This window comes from Aquarana catesbeiana, linkage group LG04 (assembly GCF_042186555.1).
Source record: "Aquarana catesbeiana isolate 2022-GZ linkage group LG04, ASM4218655v1, whole genome shotgun sequence".
In the NCBI taxonomy this organism is placed as follows: Eukaryota; Metazoa; Chordata; class Amphibia; order Anura; family Ranidae; genus Aquarana; species Aquarana catesbeiana.
This window is the reverse complement of record NC_133327.1, coordinates 153,399,344-153,416,038: the sequence shown is the minus strand read 5'-3', so window position 1 is coordinate 153,416,038 and position 16,695 is coordinate 153,399,344. Positions and strand designations below refer to the sequence as shown.

The following is a 16,695-nucleotide window of genomic DNA, read 5'->3' as shown; positions in this document are numbered from 1 at the left end:
ACTTTACATATTGTGTCCGAACAGTGTTTATAAATACTGGGAATAATCAAAACTGGGAGCAGTTGTGCATGCCAAACAGCTTATTTTGTTCAGTTAAACTTGAAAAAATAAAGCCACGTACAGCTGCTTTTGATAAATTCCCCCCTGCATCAGACAGAATGCTGCTGTAAAAAAAAAAAAAAAAAAAAAGCATAAGGATGGAAATTGCCGGCAAATGCAAGGGGGAAGGAACAGAAGGACAGAACTGGCGTTGATTTACGGAAGGCTAGAGAATTTTCCCAAGAGCTTAGTGTATGAGGAGAATCTCTGCTGACTGCCGTTATCCATGTACAAGCAAAATGCTTTTTTTTTTTTTTTTTAAATATTTTCTTTTCGTGTTATTGGGTATTCTTTTTGCAAAGTGAAATTTCATCACATTCACTACACTCTGGGGATGTCTCCTGCAAAGTGCAACTTGAAGTGCCCTTGAAAAGTTAACATCCTGTTTGCAGCTAGTAAATCAACCCTAACCGTGTGCTTCGGTGAGGTTCTTTTGGGTGTGGAGCATGCCAGGTGTCCACAACTGGTTAACAAACCAGAGGCAGAATCCATTTTTTTGTCACTAACAGGGGTTCCCGGTTTTAGTTACTGTGGACACTTGAAAACAGTCTGTCAAATCTAGTAATCTGAAGATAGTAAGGCATGCTCTTTTACAATGAACGACTGGTATTTGTAAACTACTTACCCAACTGTTGACTGATTTCTGAGGACAAAACATTCAACAAAATTCAATTGTATTGAACAGGTAATCATAATATTGTTTTCTTCCCACAGCAGAAATGGTAAAGTTCACACCAGTAGATTTTAAGCCCCCTCTCACATGCCGATGTCTAGGCCCAGAGACAGGTTGTCCAACCACTGTACTGTGGTATGCAGGAAGGGGTAGTGCTAACTCTCCATCAGCAGTCACCATTAGACCAATTCATTAAAGGGTAGATTTTGTCATATGTACCTGCTCTGTGCAATGGTTTTGCACTGAGCTGCCCCCAATCTTCCTCTTCAGGGGTCCCTCGCTGGGGCTCTTGGCTCGTCTACCCCCTTCTGAATGGCCCCAGTAACAAGTAGCTTGCAATGAGGGCACTTGTGCAGGCTTGATTCTCAGCTGGACTCTATGTCCATTGAGACAAACAGCCCAGCCCTGCCCCCCACAGGCTGTGATTGACAGCAGCAGGAGCCAATAGCTGCTGCTGCCTATACATTTTGTAAGTAGGAGAGAAAAAAAAAAAAGCCACTGCTCTCAGACACAGATAACCATTTGGGAGAGGGGCCCGAAGGGGGAACCGAACAGTTTTTTTTTGTTTTTTTTTTTTACCCTAATGCAGAAAATGCATTAAAGTAAATATTCTGCCTTTACAACCACTTTAATCTGATTACTCAAATTCCCTCTGATGACATAAGTATTTTTGTTCAACAATGTCATTTTTATTACGTTTCAAGAAGGACAATACTGTAAAAGACATTCAGCAAGAAAATATAAGGGATCAAATTCTTGTTAAAATATAGGCAGGAAACTCCCGATGAGTAGGGAAGTATTACATCTTGACTTCATTAAAAAGGAGAATATTAGGTTGTCCTTGGGAAAAGGGGAAGGTAATGAGAGAGGTACCAAGGAGGGTTCAAGCTTATAACAAGACACAAAATGTTTTAGTAATTTTTTTTTTTTTTTGCATGAACCAACTGAGGTGCAAAAAGGTATTTGCACACAGGCTATTGGGCAGATTGTTGTTGACCGTTTTGCCCAGAGAGTTTATATTATCCTAAATAGAAGTGTAAGCAATATTTCTTGTTGGGTGCTATATTTTATGTAGTCCAGGCTTAAAGTGATGCATTCCTAAATGTCTTTTCGGTAAATATTTTAAACTGTGTGCCTCAGCTAAAAAAAAGGGTCATGTGTTCTCCCTTTTGACATCGTATTTTCATAATTAATGTCTAGCTGTGGCTGCGATTCACAACTTCCACTTAAACCCTCAATAACAGTAAATAAAAATAAAAGAGAAAGGACACATGAAATCAAACTATTCTTTATTAATCAATCGCATCAAAAGCTGTAGAAACCACTTTCGTGTAATGTAAAGGCACAGGAAGACCAGATGAAAAATGTGAAAATAAATGATAATTTACAATACAAAAAAAAAAAGACAGACAATGTTGGTGCACATACAAACCTCGTGATTGCGTTTTTTTTTTTTTTTTAAATATTCAACAGAACGTTAACATTTGTGTGAAACTATACTAAAATAAAAACTGTATTCTGCCATTTACAATATATTATCTGGTGCAAAGTAAGAAATAAAATTATTGCTCCTTACATGAACTCTTCCCCCCTGTAAGTTTATATCACCATCCCCAATTGCTTGTGGATTTTTTAATTAGAATATTTTAGTGCCTTCTATATCATGCATATCAACTTTAGCAGACCGTCTTAACAGTATAAACCTGTTCTGAGCAGTGCAGAGCTGGCAGTGTTTTCTCTTCTGTGGTTTAATAATCAGGCAAAATGTTCAAACCTGTTCATCAAGAAGGAAAAAAAAAAATGCATATTTAATTTTTAATCCGCCTGTATGATTAAACAATGATTCCAAGACGTGCTTATATTGCTGGGTGAGGAGAGCTCTCCACATATTCTACCTTCTGAGAATTTCACTGCTTTTGCTTTGAGGGGAAAGCAAGGAGGAATGCAGCTGTGCTATGGAAAAGAATAATTGCCACAAACACTGTGGCACTGAAAAAGCAGTAAGTTGTTATAGCAACAAATTTGACATTATGGTTTTCAAGGCCAAATAAGCTTATTAAATTGTTAACTCATTTACCGATCTCAGTGACAAATGAACAGTCGTTTTGTATATTTTACTGGTATAAGCCTACCTTACTAACCAAATGATTTCAGGGGGACAGAAACAATCTTCAAATCTATTCATACAGGTGTACTAAAAATCTCTACTGGTGCATATTTATCGCAAATTCAGAAAAGTATATCTGATTCTAAAGCATGGGTATGAAAACGAAGTACGCATGCGTATTGAGCAAAATTCCCTTTATGACTCTATTCACACTAGCTCTGGGATTGCACCGGGAAGTTAGCGAAGTCCCACTGCATGACAAGGCTATAAGATGCCTCGTCTCCCGTGTGCCGGAATGGTGCGGTTATTAAAAAAAGAAAAAAAAAAAAAAGCACTATTTTTTTTTCAGCGCACTGCAAGGCACCACCTCGAGGCAGACAACTGAACTTTATGAAATGTGTGTCATTTTAATAAAGTTTGTTAAAAAAAAAAAATATGAGACCGAAGCGGTACAGAGCAGCGATTCCCACCAAACCACAAACCAGCCCCTACATTACAAAGTGCTGGCTGGTGTGAATGGACCCCTAAGAAACAAAACGTAGAAAACTTGCCTAACTGGTGTTTACAAGCCTATATTAACATTAGATCATGGAACGTGTTATAGCAAAACTTTACAGGGCAGCTTTATCAAAACCTAGAGCAGGAAAACCATAGAAATTGGGGGAACTGCCTAAGTGAACACATAGGGTTGTATCTTTTATTCACATAAAGCAAAAGCATAAACCTGAATGGGCAACTTGCTCCATTTTACTTGCATGTCCCAGTACGCAGACAAGCCAAGAGTGCTTATGAAATATTAAAAAAAAAAAAAATGGCTGACCATCTCTGGTTCAGTGCAGCTTTATCTTTAAAGACCAGCCCCAATTTTTGCGATACGGCACTGCATTACTTTAACTGACAATTGCCCGGTCATACAACGCTGTACCCAAATAAAATTTGTAATTTTTTTCCCCCCACAAAGCGCTTTCTTTTGGTGGTATTTGATCAGCAATCCGTTTATTTTTTTGCTATAAACAAAAAAAAGACTGACAATTTTATTAATTTTTTGCTATAAAACATGTCGAATAATTTTATTTTTTTTTTGAAAAAAAACAACAAACAAAAAAAAGGTCTTAACCACTTCTGGACCAGCTCACACCGATATACATCAGCACTTTGAACAGGGATATAGTTATGGCAGCAGCTAGCTTCTTCCTCTTCTATCCTCTTCTTCAGTGAGCAGTCTGGTTTCAGATAAAAGTGGTCTCTGCAGTGGATTCGCCGCAAGATCGATTTTATCGGCGGCAGGAGAGGGGCCCACCCCCCTCCGGTGCCGGAAGCCATCAGATCCTTCTCGGTGTTAGGTGTGAAGACGAGTGAGGGGGAAGATGGCCCCCACCTTTGCATGGGCAGAATCAACGTCAAAACGTCACTTCGCCCATAGCTCTTAAAAAAGGGACATTTTTATTTTTTTCTTCAAAACTACAAAAACATTTTTTATTGCATTTTAGTCTAAATATGAGATCTGAGCTCTTTTTGACCACATATCTCATATTTAAGAGGTCCTGTCATGCTTTTTTTTTTATTAGAAGGGATGTTTACATTCCTTGTAATAGGAATAAAAGTGACAATTAATTTTTTTTAAAAGAACAGTGAAAAAAAAAAAAAAAAAAAAAAAAAAAAACGTAAAATAAGAATATACATTTTTTTTTAACGTGCCCCGTCCCGCCGAGCTCACGTGCAGAAGCGAACGCATACGTAACGCCTGAATATGAAAACGGTTTTCAAACCACACATGTGAGGTATCGCCGCTATCATTAGCGCAAGAGCAATAATTCTAGCCCTAGACCTCCTCTAACTCAAAACATGCAACCTGTAGAATTTTTAAAACTTCGCCTATGGTGACTTTTGTCGCCATTTTGAAGCATGACATGTTGGGAATCAATTTACTCGGCGTAACATTATCTTTCAGAATATAAAAAAAAAAAAAAATGGGTTAACTTTACTGTTGTCTTATTTTTTAATGCAAGAAAAGTGTATTAAAAAAAAAAAAAAAAAAAGTGCGCTTGTAAGACCGCTGCGCAAATACGGTGTGACAAAGTATTGCAACAACCACCATTTTATTCTCTAGGGTGTCGAGCCTCGTACACACGATTGGATTTTCCGCAGACAAAACTTTGGACTTTTGTCTTGCATAGAAACGGCAAGGAATTGTCGGCCAACAAACACGAACGTAGTGACGTACTATGTGGTATGGAGGAGATAACGTGTTATTTATTATTGGCCTTGGAGTTATTGCTTTGACCCAAGCCTAGTCCAGGAACAGGAGGATTTCTTGGACCAAAAATTGGTTGCTTTATTAATCGTTAACCAATGATGTCATTCATATGCCTTTGCTGCAGGAGCTCCAGGAGAATAATCCAAATGATTTTTGAATTATCTCCGGATGACAGACCCCCTGCTTTCACCAACTCTTGGCATTGTTAACCCCCATTGTGTTTTACTTCAAAATGACGGTTTGGGAGTAGGCAGTTGCATTTAAAAAAAATACAATGTAAAATTAAACAAGGAACACCAACATAGTTGTATCTAGAAAGAGGCTCAGTCCTTAAGTGGTTAATAAATTTAGGCCAATATGTATTCTGCTACATATTTGTAGTGAAAAAAATATCCCAATAAGCTTATATTGATTGGTTTGTGCAAAAGTTAGTGTCTAGAAAACTATGGAATTTCAGATTTTTTTTTTTTTTTTTACTAGTAATGGCAGCAATCAGCAACTTATAGTTGAACTGCAATATTGTGGCAGATATTCTGGCACTTTTTGGGAACCAGTAACTAATACAGCAAACAGTGCTATATATGCACAGTCACTGTACTAATGGCAATGGCTGGGGAGGGGTTAAACAGCTAGGGCGATCAAAGGACTAAATGTGTGGCTAACCAGTGTTTTGGCGTAAACGGTGTGCTACTTTTACTAAGGGAAACAAAAGGATTTCATTCCCCGCTTCGCAGACAAAGAAAATTCATGGTTTCCCCTCTGACAGGACAGAACTCTGCCTTGTTTACATAGGCAGCGTTCTGTCCTGTGCGTCTTCGGGACGATCGGCGTGTTTAATCACAGCAGAGCCAGGTCACCAGCAGCACGCCCCCTACCTACACTGATGTGCTGGATCACATACTTCGTAGTTAAAATGTAATAACCTTGGTACATAATTAGGCTTATTATAGTGTTGAAAAATGTACCAAATTCTAAGCTCCCTCCAGCAGCCAGTCATGTAGTCTCTGCTGAAAGTGTATGAGGGATTTGACAAACTCACTGGTCTACAAAAGGTGGCTTTGGTAAATTCTTATTATAGGTCTGCCTTATCTCAATATAGCCGTCGGACTGACACGATCTATGTTGCCTCCTCCCTGCCTGATTTAAACACGGTAAATGCTGCACTATCGCTCCACATACGGACAACATCACTTGCGTTGGTTGCATTTTGTGGCAGTAAAGCAAAGCAAGCCTGTGGCATGTGTACAGCTCTGAGCAGCTGTATGCCCACAGCTCAACCTCCTGGATTTACAGCCCCTAGCTGCCTGTGTGATTGAATCCTAAAAGGTTTAAAAAATGCTACCTAAAAGCTTGCTGAAAGCTTTGTAAAGGCTTACCATATACACGCAGCTGTAGCCAGTGTAAACATCCAAATCTATGAATTATTCTGGCTACCCGATAGATTTTTGGGAAAAATGACCAGAAACCAGTAGAAAGGCCAAATTCAAAATAGAATTTCACAAAAATTGAGTTTTAAGGCAAGTTTGCATACCATTTTTTTTTTTTAACATTGTGGCACAGACATATGCTCAACATTGTATTTTGTGGAAAAGAGTAAAAACACATGCAGTTTGTGTCAGCATGTGATTTGATGAAATGAACGGTTTAAAATAAAATGCATGATAACAATTTAAACAAATCTATTTTGATCTGAACTCCCAGTGTATATACTTTTTGAACAAAACCGGTTAGTGTAAAGGCTTCAAAAAGCATCATAATTTGATCACGGGGAAAAACACACATCCATGAAAAAAAACACTTGAGGGAGAAACTAGATTTCCTCTGGTTTTCTGCCTTCATAACTAACGGGAAGCGCAAGTGTCAACACAAGACCAAAATAAATGTGCAAACTGTAATAAAATACTACAGTTATTACCAAGTGTAGGACCTTGAAGTGCATTTCCACTTTTGCAGTTAAACTGGGATAAAATCTACTACATTTGTGTTAAGTTTCCATTAACAAAAGCATAACGTAAAAAAAATATTTTGAAATTGCTGGTTACCTCTTTTTGCCTAAAAATTCTAACATTGGCTCTCCCTGCTTTGTAATTTTTAGAAAGGTGCTATGGAGTTTTACATTTAACATAATTAATCCCATCTATATTAGCTTCACAGTTCACCAATCTTCAGATCTTATAGTGGAAATGATTGTTACCACAGACATGGAAGCCAAACCGCATTAAAACTGGAATAATGGGAATAAAGCATATTCCTTTGCAGCCCCATAATTGATCAGGTTAAAAGCACTAAGGTATAAAAGGTGATATACAAGACAGATTTCTTGGAGTAAAGTCAACAGATTTTGTTCACAAGATTTTAATATGCGGCATGGAAGTAGGCAGCTCAAAGCTCCTGCACATACTTTTAATACACTTTATTCATATAGGTAGCTTCCTTGAGATGCAGGACCCCAAATACAGGAGTGTGAACTAATAGCCAAACTTCCTGTTTTTTAAACAATCTAATTCCAAACAGCTTTAAGCTTGGCAATCAACTTTTAAGCCTGGACAGAATGTCTTGCTAAACATCTTAAAAAAATATAAACACACACAAAATAGATGCTGCTTCCTATAAAGGGAACCTTGGCGCATGGTAATATGCAGCCTCTGTATGACCAGAAGAGGAAAGTATTGAAAGAACATGATTTGTGCCTGAAAGTGGCGATCGCTATATAGGATTGTTCTTGGTCCGGGAGTTTGTTTTCTCTTTACTCCAATAGTGAATTACTGGTTTATTCCCTGGGGTAAGATGGTGTTAAAGCAGAACTTGACCCTCAGAACACGAAGGAAAAAGTGCAGGCACCTTGTAGTTGCTCCATGCCGGTGTACATCTGGCTTTTAATAGCTAAGGGTTTGGTACAATCTCCTCATCAGCAGAAGTTGAGATCCCCAGTACAGCCTAGGCTAAGGATTCAAGACGCATCAAAATGATTAGTCTGAAGACTAACAGGTAGCACGTGGGTCATATACTCCACAACTGTTGTAATCTTTAAATATTAAGTGCACACTTAAAATATTAAGTTAGGAAAATGATCAGTTTAAAAACTTGTCGAGTCTGAGTGGAAAACTAGTCTTGTACTGACTTTCTGTGAGTGCTCTTTAAAGCAAAGTCTTCATCTGCTGCTGTTAGGTATCATTAAAACTTCTGCTCCTTCTGGCAATCTTGGAAGCCTACATAACACCTAGAAGCAACAATGTGTGGTAGTTTTATATTTACAATGGATGGACAGTACAGAGATAGTTTTTTTTTTTTATTTAAAATAAAAACAATTTAAAATGAGCTTCTAAAATATGTTAAACTTTGAGCTAGAAGAACATCCAAAATCCAAATTGGTTAAAAAAAAGAAAAAAAAACCCTTCACATTTTACAAGAGAATCTTGAATGTGCTCAGGCAACTTTCAAATCTACCAAATTTCTTTAAAATCATTTTAAGCTTGGTAAATTTACTTTACAATGCCCAACTAAAAAGGTGACTGGAGATCTGTTGTATCAGATGCTGCAGTTAAATCTTGCCTTAACTGGAGGTAAAAAAAAAAACCAAACAAAACAAACCATTGCCTGTAAAGCTAGCCATATATTTCCCTCTTTCAGCCTGCTGACTGAACAAGATAAATCTAATTGATTTCGCCAACAGCCTGAATGAAGGAATCTCCCCTGCTGGCTAGAATTAGCAAATAGCAGCACCTACAGCCATCAGAATACCCAAGTGGTGACTGCCTCCAAATGGAGGTAGTCAGTCACTGTCAGACCACCAAATTGGAAAATTGACTTGTTAAGCCGAATAGTACCGACATTGCCACCCACAACTTCAAATTCAGCTGGGAATTGGCTGAAATTCAAGCAACTTTTCCAAAAGGCCTTCCCATGTAAATTGTGTCCAGGAGTTTTGCTGGTCATTATCTCTTTGGTATACATCTTATGTGTCCAATTCATAACCACAAATGGGTGCACCAATATTGACAGGAAACAATGAGAAAACAATGGCCAAGTCAAATAAATTCTTTAAAGAAAACTAAACAATGACTATATTTTAATGCAGAATTAGAATACATTTACAGCATATGTAAAAAAGATATTAGGGGAAAAAAAAAACGCAACATAGACAAGACCCAAAACAAATCAAAAGTTGGAAAAAAAATTAAAAATAAAATAAAAATCAATCAGCGCCTCAACATACAAATATGAAATGACTTAAGAAAAAAGCCTTTAAAACAGGCCAGCAGTCTTAACTTGAACTTTCCAAGTAAAGGCATCAGCTTCACAAAAATTGTGATACCAATGTAATATGTCATGTCAACTACTATTTGACACATGAATAATCAATTAAGCTACCAAAGTCCGTTTTCCTCCAGTCACCTGGAGATCTCATGTGATCTGTCTCTCGAGTAATCGGAGAGAAAAATCAATAGTAGTTTAAGTTTTAATTAGATAGAAACACGTACCTGGCTTGATTGCAAAGGACTGGATACCACTCTCCTTTCCACTTCAGTTCTATTTCACGGCATTTACAAAGCTTCTATTTAGAATGCCTGGCTATACAACAGTAACTTAAGCTGGTACGTGCTCTAGCTAATTACACTTTTCATTTGCTCTACAGAAAAAAAATAAAAAAATAAAAAACAGTATAGACTACCTCACATTATTACTTAGCTGTGCAAGGTATTCTTTTAATTCCTTAGCAGCTTTAAACCTGCCATATCTTTTCTTTGGGTTTGCACATTCGTCCAGCAATTCCCCAAGATGGCCATCTTTGACAATTTCTGCCGGAGGGTCGTGAAGAAGACCCCCAGAGGTGCCACGCCAGGTAGCATGTCTAGATAAGAGGTTCTGGCAAATAGCATAGTAGTTATGGTCCACTGTAGTTCGAGAACAAAGAATTTCTTTTGAGAAGGACAAGCATGCTTCTTTGTCACAGTCATCAAATTTGCTTTCATACCATACATCCCAGTTTTCTGGTTTATCTAGAAAAAGCAGAGAAGATAATTTAAATTTGTAAACACAATACAATATTGAATATAAATATCACAATATCCCAAATAAAATAACATTTTTAGTGCTAAATTTGTCTTCAAAAGGTAAACTAGACTTGGGTCTAGGCAGAAAACCGCTTAATGATAAAAGCAGAAGATCTTCCTTCACCATCCTAGTTTCACTTAAAATATTGAAACACAATGCTACCCTATTACTTTGTGTACATTTTGTTTTTACAATACAATGTATTCATAAAGTATTCAGACCCCCTTCACTTTTTTCAATTTTGTTAGGGTACAGCCTGATACTACAGTTGTTTAACCACATGAATACAGGGCATTTTTACCCAGGCAAATTTTTATAGTTATTTTTAGTTATAATTTATTTTTACATACTGTCACAAGTGCAGCACAGCATTATCATAAAAATGGTGTGGCGGTAATTGGGGGCACTGACTAGTGACAGCACAAAAAAAAAAAAAAAAAGACACAAGGCTGAGCAAGTTTGGGTGGAGGAACTTGACTGGCCTGCACAGAGTCCTGACCTCAACCTGACAGAAAACCTTTGGGATGAATTGGCGCAGAGACTGAGCCAGGCCTTCTTGTCCACAGTGCCTGACCTCACAAATACACTTCTGGAAGAATGGTCAAACATTCCCATAGAGACATTCCTAGAAGAGTTGAAGCTGTTAAAACTTTAAAAATACTGTTCTGTTCTCTCTTTGTCAGTATGGGGTGCAGAGTGTAGTAGATCAATTAGCAAAAAAATAAAAAAAATGTAATTTAAACTGTAGTATCAGGCTGCAACTATTTTTTTTTAAAAAAGGGAAAGGGGTTGGAATACTTTATGAATGTATCCGATTTACTAGGTAAAGTGCAATGAAATTAAATTTAATTGTGTTCACTTATTTTTCCTATACATAAATGAATGTTTGACACAGTTGCAAATTAAAGTACAACTAAAGCCAAAACTTTTTTAAGTTTTTGGATAGAGTGAAGATTTTTATTGCCGTCTGTGCCCCTGTTAAAAGGACAGTCGCCCTATTTGTTCTGTTAACCACTGGAAGTGAAAGCAAAAGAAAATCCCAAATTTTGGGTTTTCCCCAGAAAAGCACTGAGGGGAAATCTTCCAATAGGGACACTAGTTCTGATGACCCCTAAGGGATTCCCTTAATTAGCAGGGATTTTCTCTCGCTACCAGTTTGGCTATGGGACAGGGAGAGAAGAGAAATCTTCCTAAATAGGACACAGATGGCAAAATATTTTATAATAAGTTTAGACCTTTTTTTCAGACTACAATAGGTAAGAAAATATTGAGACGAGCCTGTGTTTATGTGTGTATATATACATATATACACATACACACACACTATATACATACACACACATACATATACACATACAGGCTCTTCTCACTCAATATTTTCTTACCTATTGTATTCTGAAAAAAAGGTCTAAACACAACTCCAGCTCAATAACATTTTTCTAATTTGCATAAGTACAAAAAACAAATGTAAAAACAACAAAAATCCTGTATTGTACAATACAATGATGTACAGTGCATCGCTCGAGAAAGCTAGTCGTAAGTCCGAGCAGTCGTTAAACAGGCAAGTCATTAAAACGAGCTGTGTGTGAATATATCTATATCTATCTCTCTATCTCCATATACACACACACAGTCATGGCCGAAATTGTTGGCACCCCAGAAATTTTTCCAGAAAATCGAGTATTTCTCACAGAAAAGTATTGCAGTAACACATGTTTTGCTATACACGCTTATTCCCTTTGTGTGTATTGGAACAAAACAAAAAGGGAGGGAAAAAAGCAAATTGGACATGTCACACGAAATTCCAAAAATGGGCTGGTCAAAATTCTTGCTACCCTTTCAAAATTGTGGATAAATAAGATTGTTCCAAGCATGTGATGCTCCTTTAAACTCACCTGGGGCAAGTAACAGGTGTGGGCAATATAAAAATCACACCTGAAAGCAGATAAAAACGAGAGAAGTTCACTTAGTCTTTGCATTGTGGCACTGTGTGTGCCACACTAAGCATGGACAACAGAAAGAGGAGAAGAGAACTATCTGAGGACTTGAGAACCAAAATTGTGGAAAAATATCAACAACCTCAAGGTTACAAGTTAATCTCCAGAGATCTAGATTTGCCTTCGTCCACAGTGCGCAACATTATCAAGAAGTTTGCAACCCATGGCACTGTAGCTAATCTCTCTGGGCGTGGACGGAAGAGAAAAATTGATTAAAGGTTGCAATGCAGGATAGTCCGGATGGTGGATGAGCAGCCTTAAACAAGTTTCAAAGAAATTCAAGCTGTCCTGCAGGCTCAGGGAGCATCAGTGTCACCGCGAACTGTCGACATTTAAATGAAATGAAACGCTATGGCAGGAGACCCAGGAGGACCCCACTGCTGACACAGACATAAAAAAGCAAGGCTACAGTTTGCCAAAATGTACTTGAGTAAGCCAAAATCCTTCTGGGAAAACGTCTTATGGACAGATGAGACCAAGATAGAGCTTTTTCGTAAAGCACATCATTCTACTGTTTACCGAAAACGCAATGAGGTCTACAAAGAAAAGAACACAGTACCTACAGTGAAATATGGTGGAGGTTCAATGATGTTTTGGGGTTGTTTTGCTGCCTCTGGCACTGGGTGCCTTGAATGTGTGCAAGGCATCATGAAATTTGAGGATTACCAAAGGATTTTGGGTCGCACTGTAGAGCCAAGTGTCAGAAAGCTGGGTTTGCGTCTGAGATCTTGGGTCTTCCAGCAGGACAATGACCCCAAACATACGTCAAAAAGCACCCAGAAAAAGATGGCAAAAAAGCGCTGGAGAGTTCTAAAGTGGCCAGCAATGAGCCCAGATCTAAATCCCATTGAAAACCTGTGGAGAGATCTTAAAATTGCTGTTGGGAAAAGGCGCTCTTTCAATAAGAGATACCTGGAGCAGTTTGCAAAGGAAGAGTGGTCCAAAATTCCAGGTGAGAGGTGTAAGAAGCTTATTGATTGTTATAGGAAGCGACTGATTTCAGTTATTTTTTTCAAAGGATGTGCAACCAAATATTAAGTTAAGGGTGACAAGAATTTTGACCAGCCCATTTTTAGAGATTTGTGTGACATTATGTCCCATTTGTTCCAATACACACAAAGGGAATAAACATGTGTATAGCAAAACATGTGTTACTGCAATACTTTTCTGTGAGAAATACTTGATTTTCTGGAAAAATTCTGGGGTGCCAACAATTTCGACCATGACTATATATCTATATATATTCACACACACATTGATTACAACTCTACATTACTCTATCCAAAATGGAAAAAAAAAAAAGTTTTACCTATAGTTCTACTTTAACGTCACCTAAGACCCCTTTCAATAAGGAAGTATTGCCACAAAGTATTAACAAAATAAATCATTAAGGGGTACCATCACCTTATATTGATATAGTAGAGAGAAGGGGGAGAAAATGCAAGGGCTACTCCAAAAATTGTCCTAAAACTCCAAGGAGGGTTTGGACTATTACGGTACCCAAATATATACTATAAGACATAGATAAAAAATACAATTTATTATACAATTACAAAAGGTACTGATTACAACAAAAACAACATAGTAGTTGTTGCACAGAATACATAGAAACAGTATGATTTAAAAAGTGACATTTGAGAAACCCCCACAGATGTGTAGAGGCATGCTGATGTGAGTATAGACGTTGAGGTCAACGCCTATACCCACATCAGCATGCCTCTACACATCTGTGCAACATTCTGTGCAACAACTACTATGTTGTTTTTGTTGTAATCAGTACCTTTTGTAATTATATAACAAATTGTATTTTTTATCTAAGTCTTATCATATATATTTGGGTACCATGATAAAGCACTGCAAAGCGCCCTGAAAGAGCCACTCCTGTCTCTTCAGTGTGAAAGCCCGAGGGCTTTCACACTGGAGCAGTGCACTGGCAGGACGGTAAAAAAAAAGCCCAACTAGACTTACCGGTAACTCCTTTTCTGAGAGTCTTCCAGGACAGCCCATGAGACTTCGGGCTCCTCCTACCAGGGTAGGAAACACGTCACCCCTACCATATAAAAGGGCGGTCTTCCAGGCCCATGTCAGTCTTCTCAAGAACCATAGGACCCTGCAAAACATATGCATAATACACATAACTTCAGACAATACCGGGTGGGAATCCGGCTGGAAGACTCCTGTCCTGGAAGACTCTCAGAAAAGGAGTTACCGGTAAGTCTAACTCAGCTTTTCTCCAAGCGTCTTCCAGGACAGCCCATGAGACGATGAGCCAGAACTTACCAGTCTAGGGAGGGACAACTGCCTGAAGGACCTTACGACCAAACGCCTACTCCTGAGCTGATAGGAGATCCAGGCGATAATGTTTAATGAAGGTCGAATAACTGGACCATGTGAAAGCCCTGCAAATTTGTTCCGGTGAGGCACCAGCCCTCTCAGCCCAAGACGTAGACAAGGCTTTAGTTGAGTGTGCAGTAACAAAAGGTGTAGGAACCTCCCTAATTTTGTAAGCTTCAGAGATGGCTTGCTTTCTCCATCTAGCCAAAGTGGCTTTAGATGCACTATTCCCCTTGGGAACTCCAGCAAAGAGGACAAATAAGGCATCAGTTTTCCGAAAGGTCTTGGTGACTTCAAGATAGACTAAGAGAATCCTTCTTACATCTAGAAAACTAAATTTTCTTTCTAGGTCGCCCTGTGTCGAACTACAAAAGGTTGGTAGTACAATGTCCTGAGATAGGTGGAATGTACTTGTCAGCTTGGGCAAAAAACCTGGATCAGTTCGTAAAACAACTCGATCCTCAAAAATCATGAGGAAGGGCTCCCTTACTGATAGGGCCTGCAAATCACTTACCCTGCGAGCTGAGGTAACAGCTATAAGGAACACAGTCTTTAATGTAAGTAACTTAACTGACATACTTCCCAGAGGCTCAAATGGAACTTCTACCAGAGTTTGAAGTACTAGGGACAGGTCCCAAGTTGGACAATTTCTCACCACTACTGGTCTGGCCCTACAGAGATTTGAAAAATCTGGCTATAGTGGGATTTTCCAGGAGAGAAAACTGGAGGAACACACTAATAGCTGCCGCCTGTACCTTTAAGGTACGAACTGAAAGACCTTTGTCGACACCCTCTTGGAAAAATTCCAAAATAGACGGAATATCATGAGTTAAACTTTCATTTTCAGATAACCATGAATGAAACTTTTTCCAAACTTTGGAATAAATGGTTCTAGTGACCGGCTTCCTACAATTTACGAGAGTCTTGACTACCTTGTCAGAGAACCCCTGGGCGCTCAGTATCTTTTCTTCAGATACCAGGCCGTCAAGTTTAAGGAAACCACCTGCGGGTGTGATACCGGACCCTGCAATATTAAGTCTTCTCTTTTCGGAAGACTCCACGGAGTCTCCGAAAACAGAGATTGTAGCAGGGAAAACCATGGCCTCTTGGGCCAAAATGGGGCAATTAGAATGAGATCCGTCTCCTCTAGCAAAAACTTCCGAAAGGACTTCTGGAATCAGTCTGATTGGCGGGAAGGCGTAGCATAGGCCTGGAGGCCACGGATTTGCCAGAGCATCGATCCCCAAGGCTTGGTCTGCCGGGTTCATGGAAAAGAATATCTCTGTCTTGCGGTTGTTTCGGTTTGCGAACAAATCCGCTACGGGATAACCCCATCTCCTGGTGAGGTCTGCAAAGACTTTGGGATGAAGGGACCAGTTGTCTCTGTCTATCCTGTGACGGCTGAGATAATCTGCCAGGCAATTGCTTGTCCCCTTCAGGTGTACAGCCAAAATTGAAGCTAGATTCCCCTCTGCCCATGAAAGGATCTCTTGGGCAATGGACTGAAGCATTCGGCTTCTCGTGCCTCCCTGCTTGTTGATATACGCGACTGTTGCGATATTGTCTGACAGAATTTGGAGGTTGTGACCTTTGATCTCCATCTGAAAAGACTGCAGGGCTCTCTGGACTGCTAGCAGCTCTCTTTGATTGGATGAAGCCCTTGCCTCCCTCAAGGACCTCTCTCCCTGTGCTACTGAATTGCTGAGGTGGGCCCCCCATTCCCAGGAACTCGCATCCGTAGTAATTCTTCGGGATATGGGAAAAGAGCATGGGAGACCTCCTGCTAGGTGCTGGCCAGCTCTCCACCACCACAGGCTTCTTTTTATCCTGGCGGGAAGCCGGATCCTTGACTCCAGGGACTTTACGTCCCCATTTCTTAATAGAAACATTTGTAACGGACGCTGACAGACTCTCGCCCATGGTACCGCAGGAAAACATGAGGTCATAAGACCCACTGCCCTCGACACCTGTCTCAGAGAGACCGACTGGTTGGTCTGCAATGCTGACATAGTCTGGAACACTTTAGTAATCTTCTCCTGAGGAAGAAAAACTCTTTGGTTCACTGAGCAAAAATCATAACCCAGATAAAGTTACTTTCTGGGCCGGGATCAAGGAAGATTTTTCTTCGTTTATCAGCCAGCCTAGGGACTGTAAGAAGTCCTGTACAGCCTGG

The 16,695-nt window shown here is 39.2% G+C and overlaps 1 protein-coding gene across 1 annotated transcript in view; it reads right to left on the bottom strand.

Annotated features, from left to right (window-relative positions):
• Positions 1-2,038: 2,038 nt before the first annotated feature.
• The window catches only part of DIPK2A (divergent protein kinase domain 2A), a 79,649-nt gene continuing 64,992 nt past the window's right edge, over positions 2,039-16,695 (bottom strand). The window contains exon 3 of the mRNA XM_073625892.1: positions 2,039-10,136. Coding sequence (XP_073481993.1) covers positions 9,805-10,136 — 332 coding nt within the window. The 3' untranslated portion in view covers positions 2,039-9,804. The remainder of the gene's footprint in view (positions 10,137-16,695) is intronic.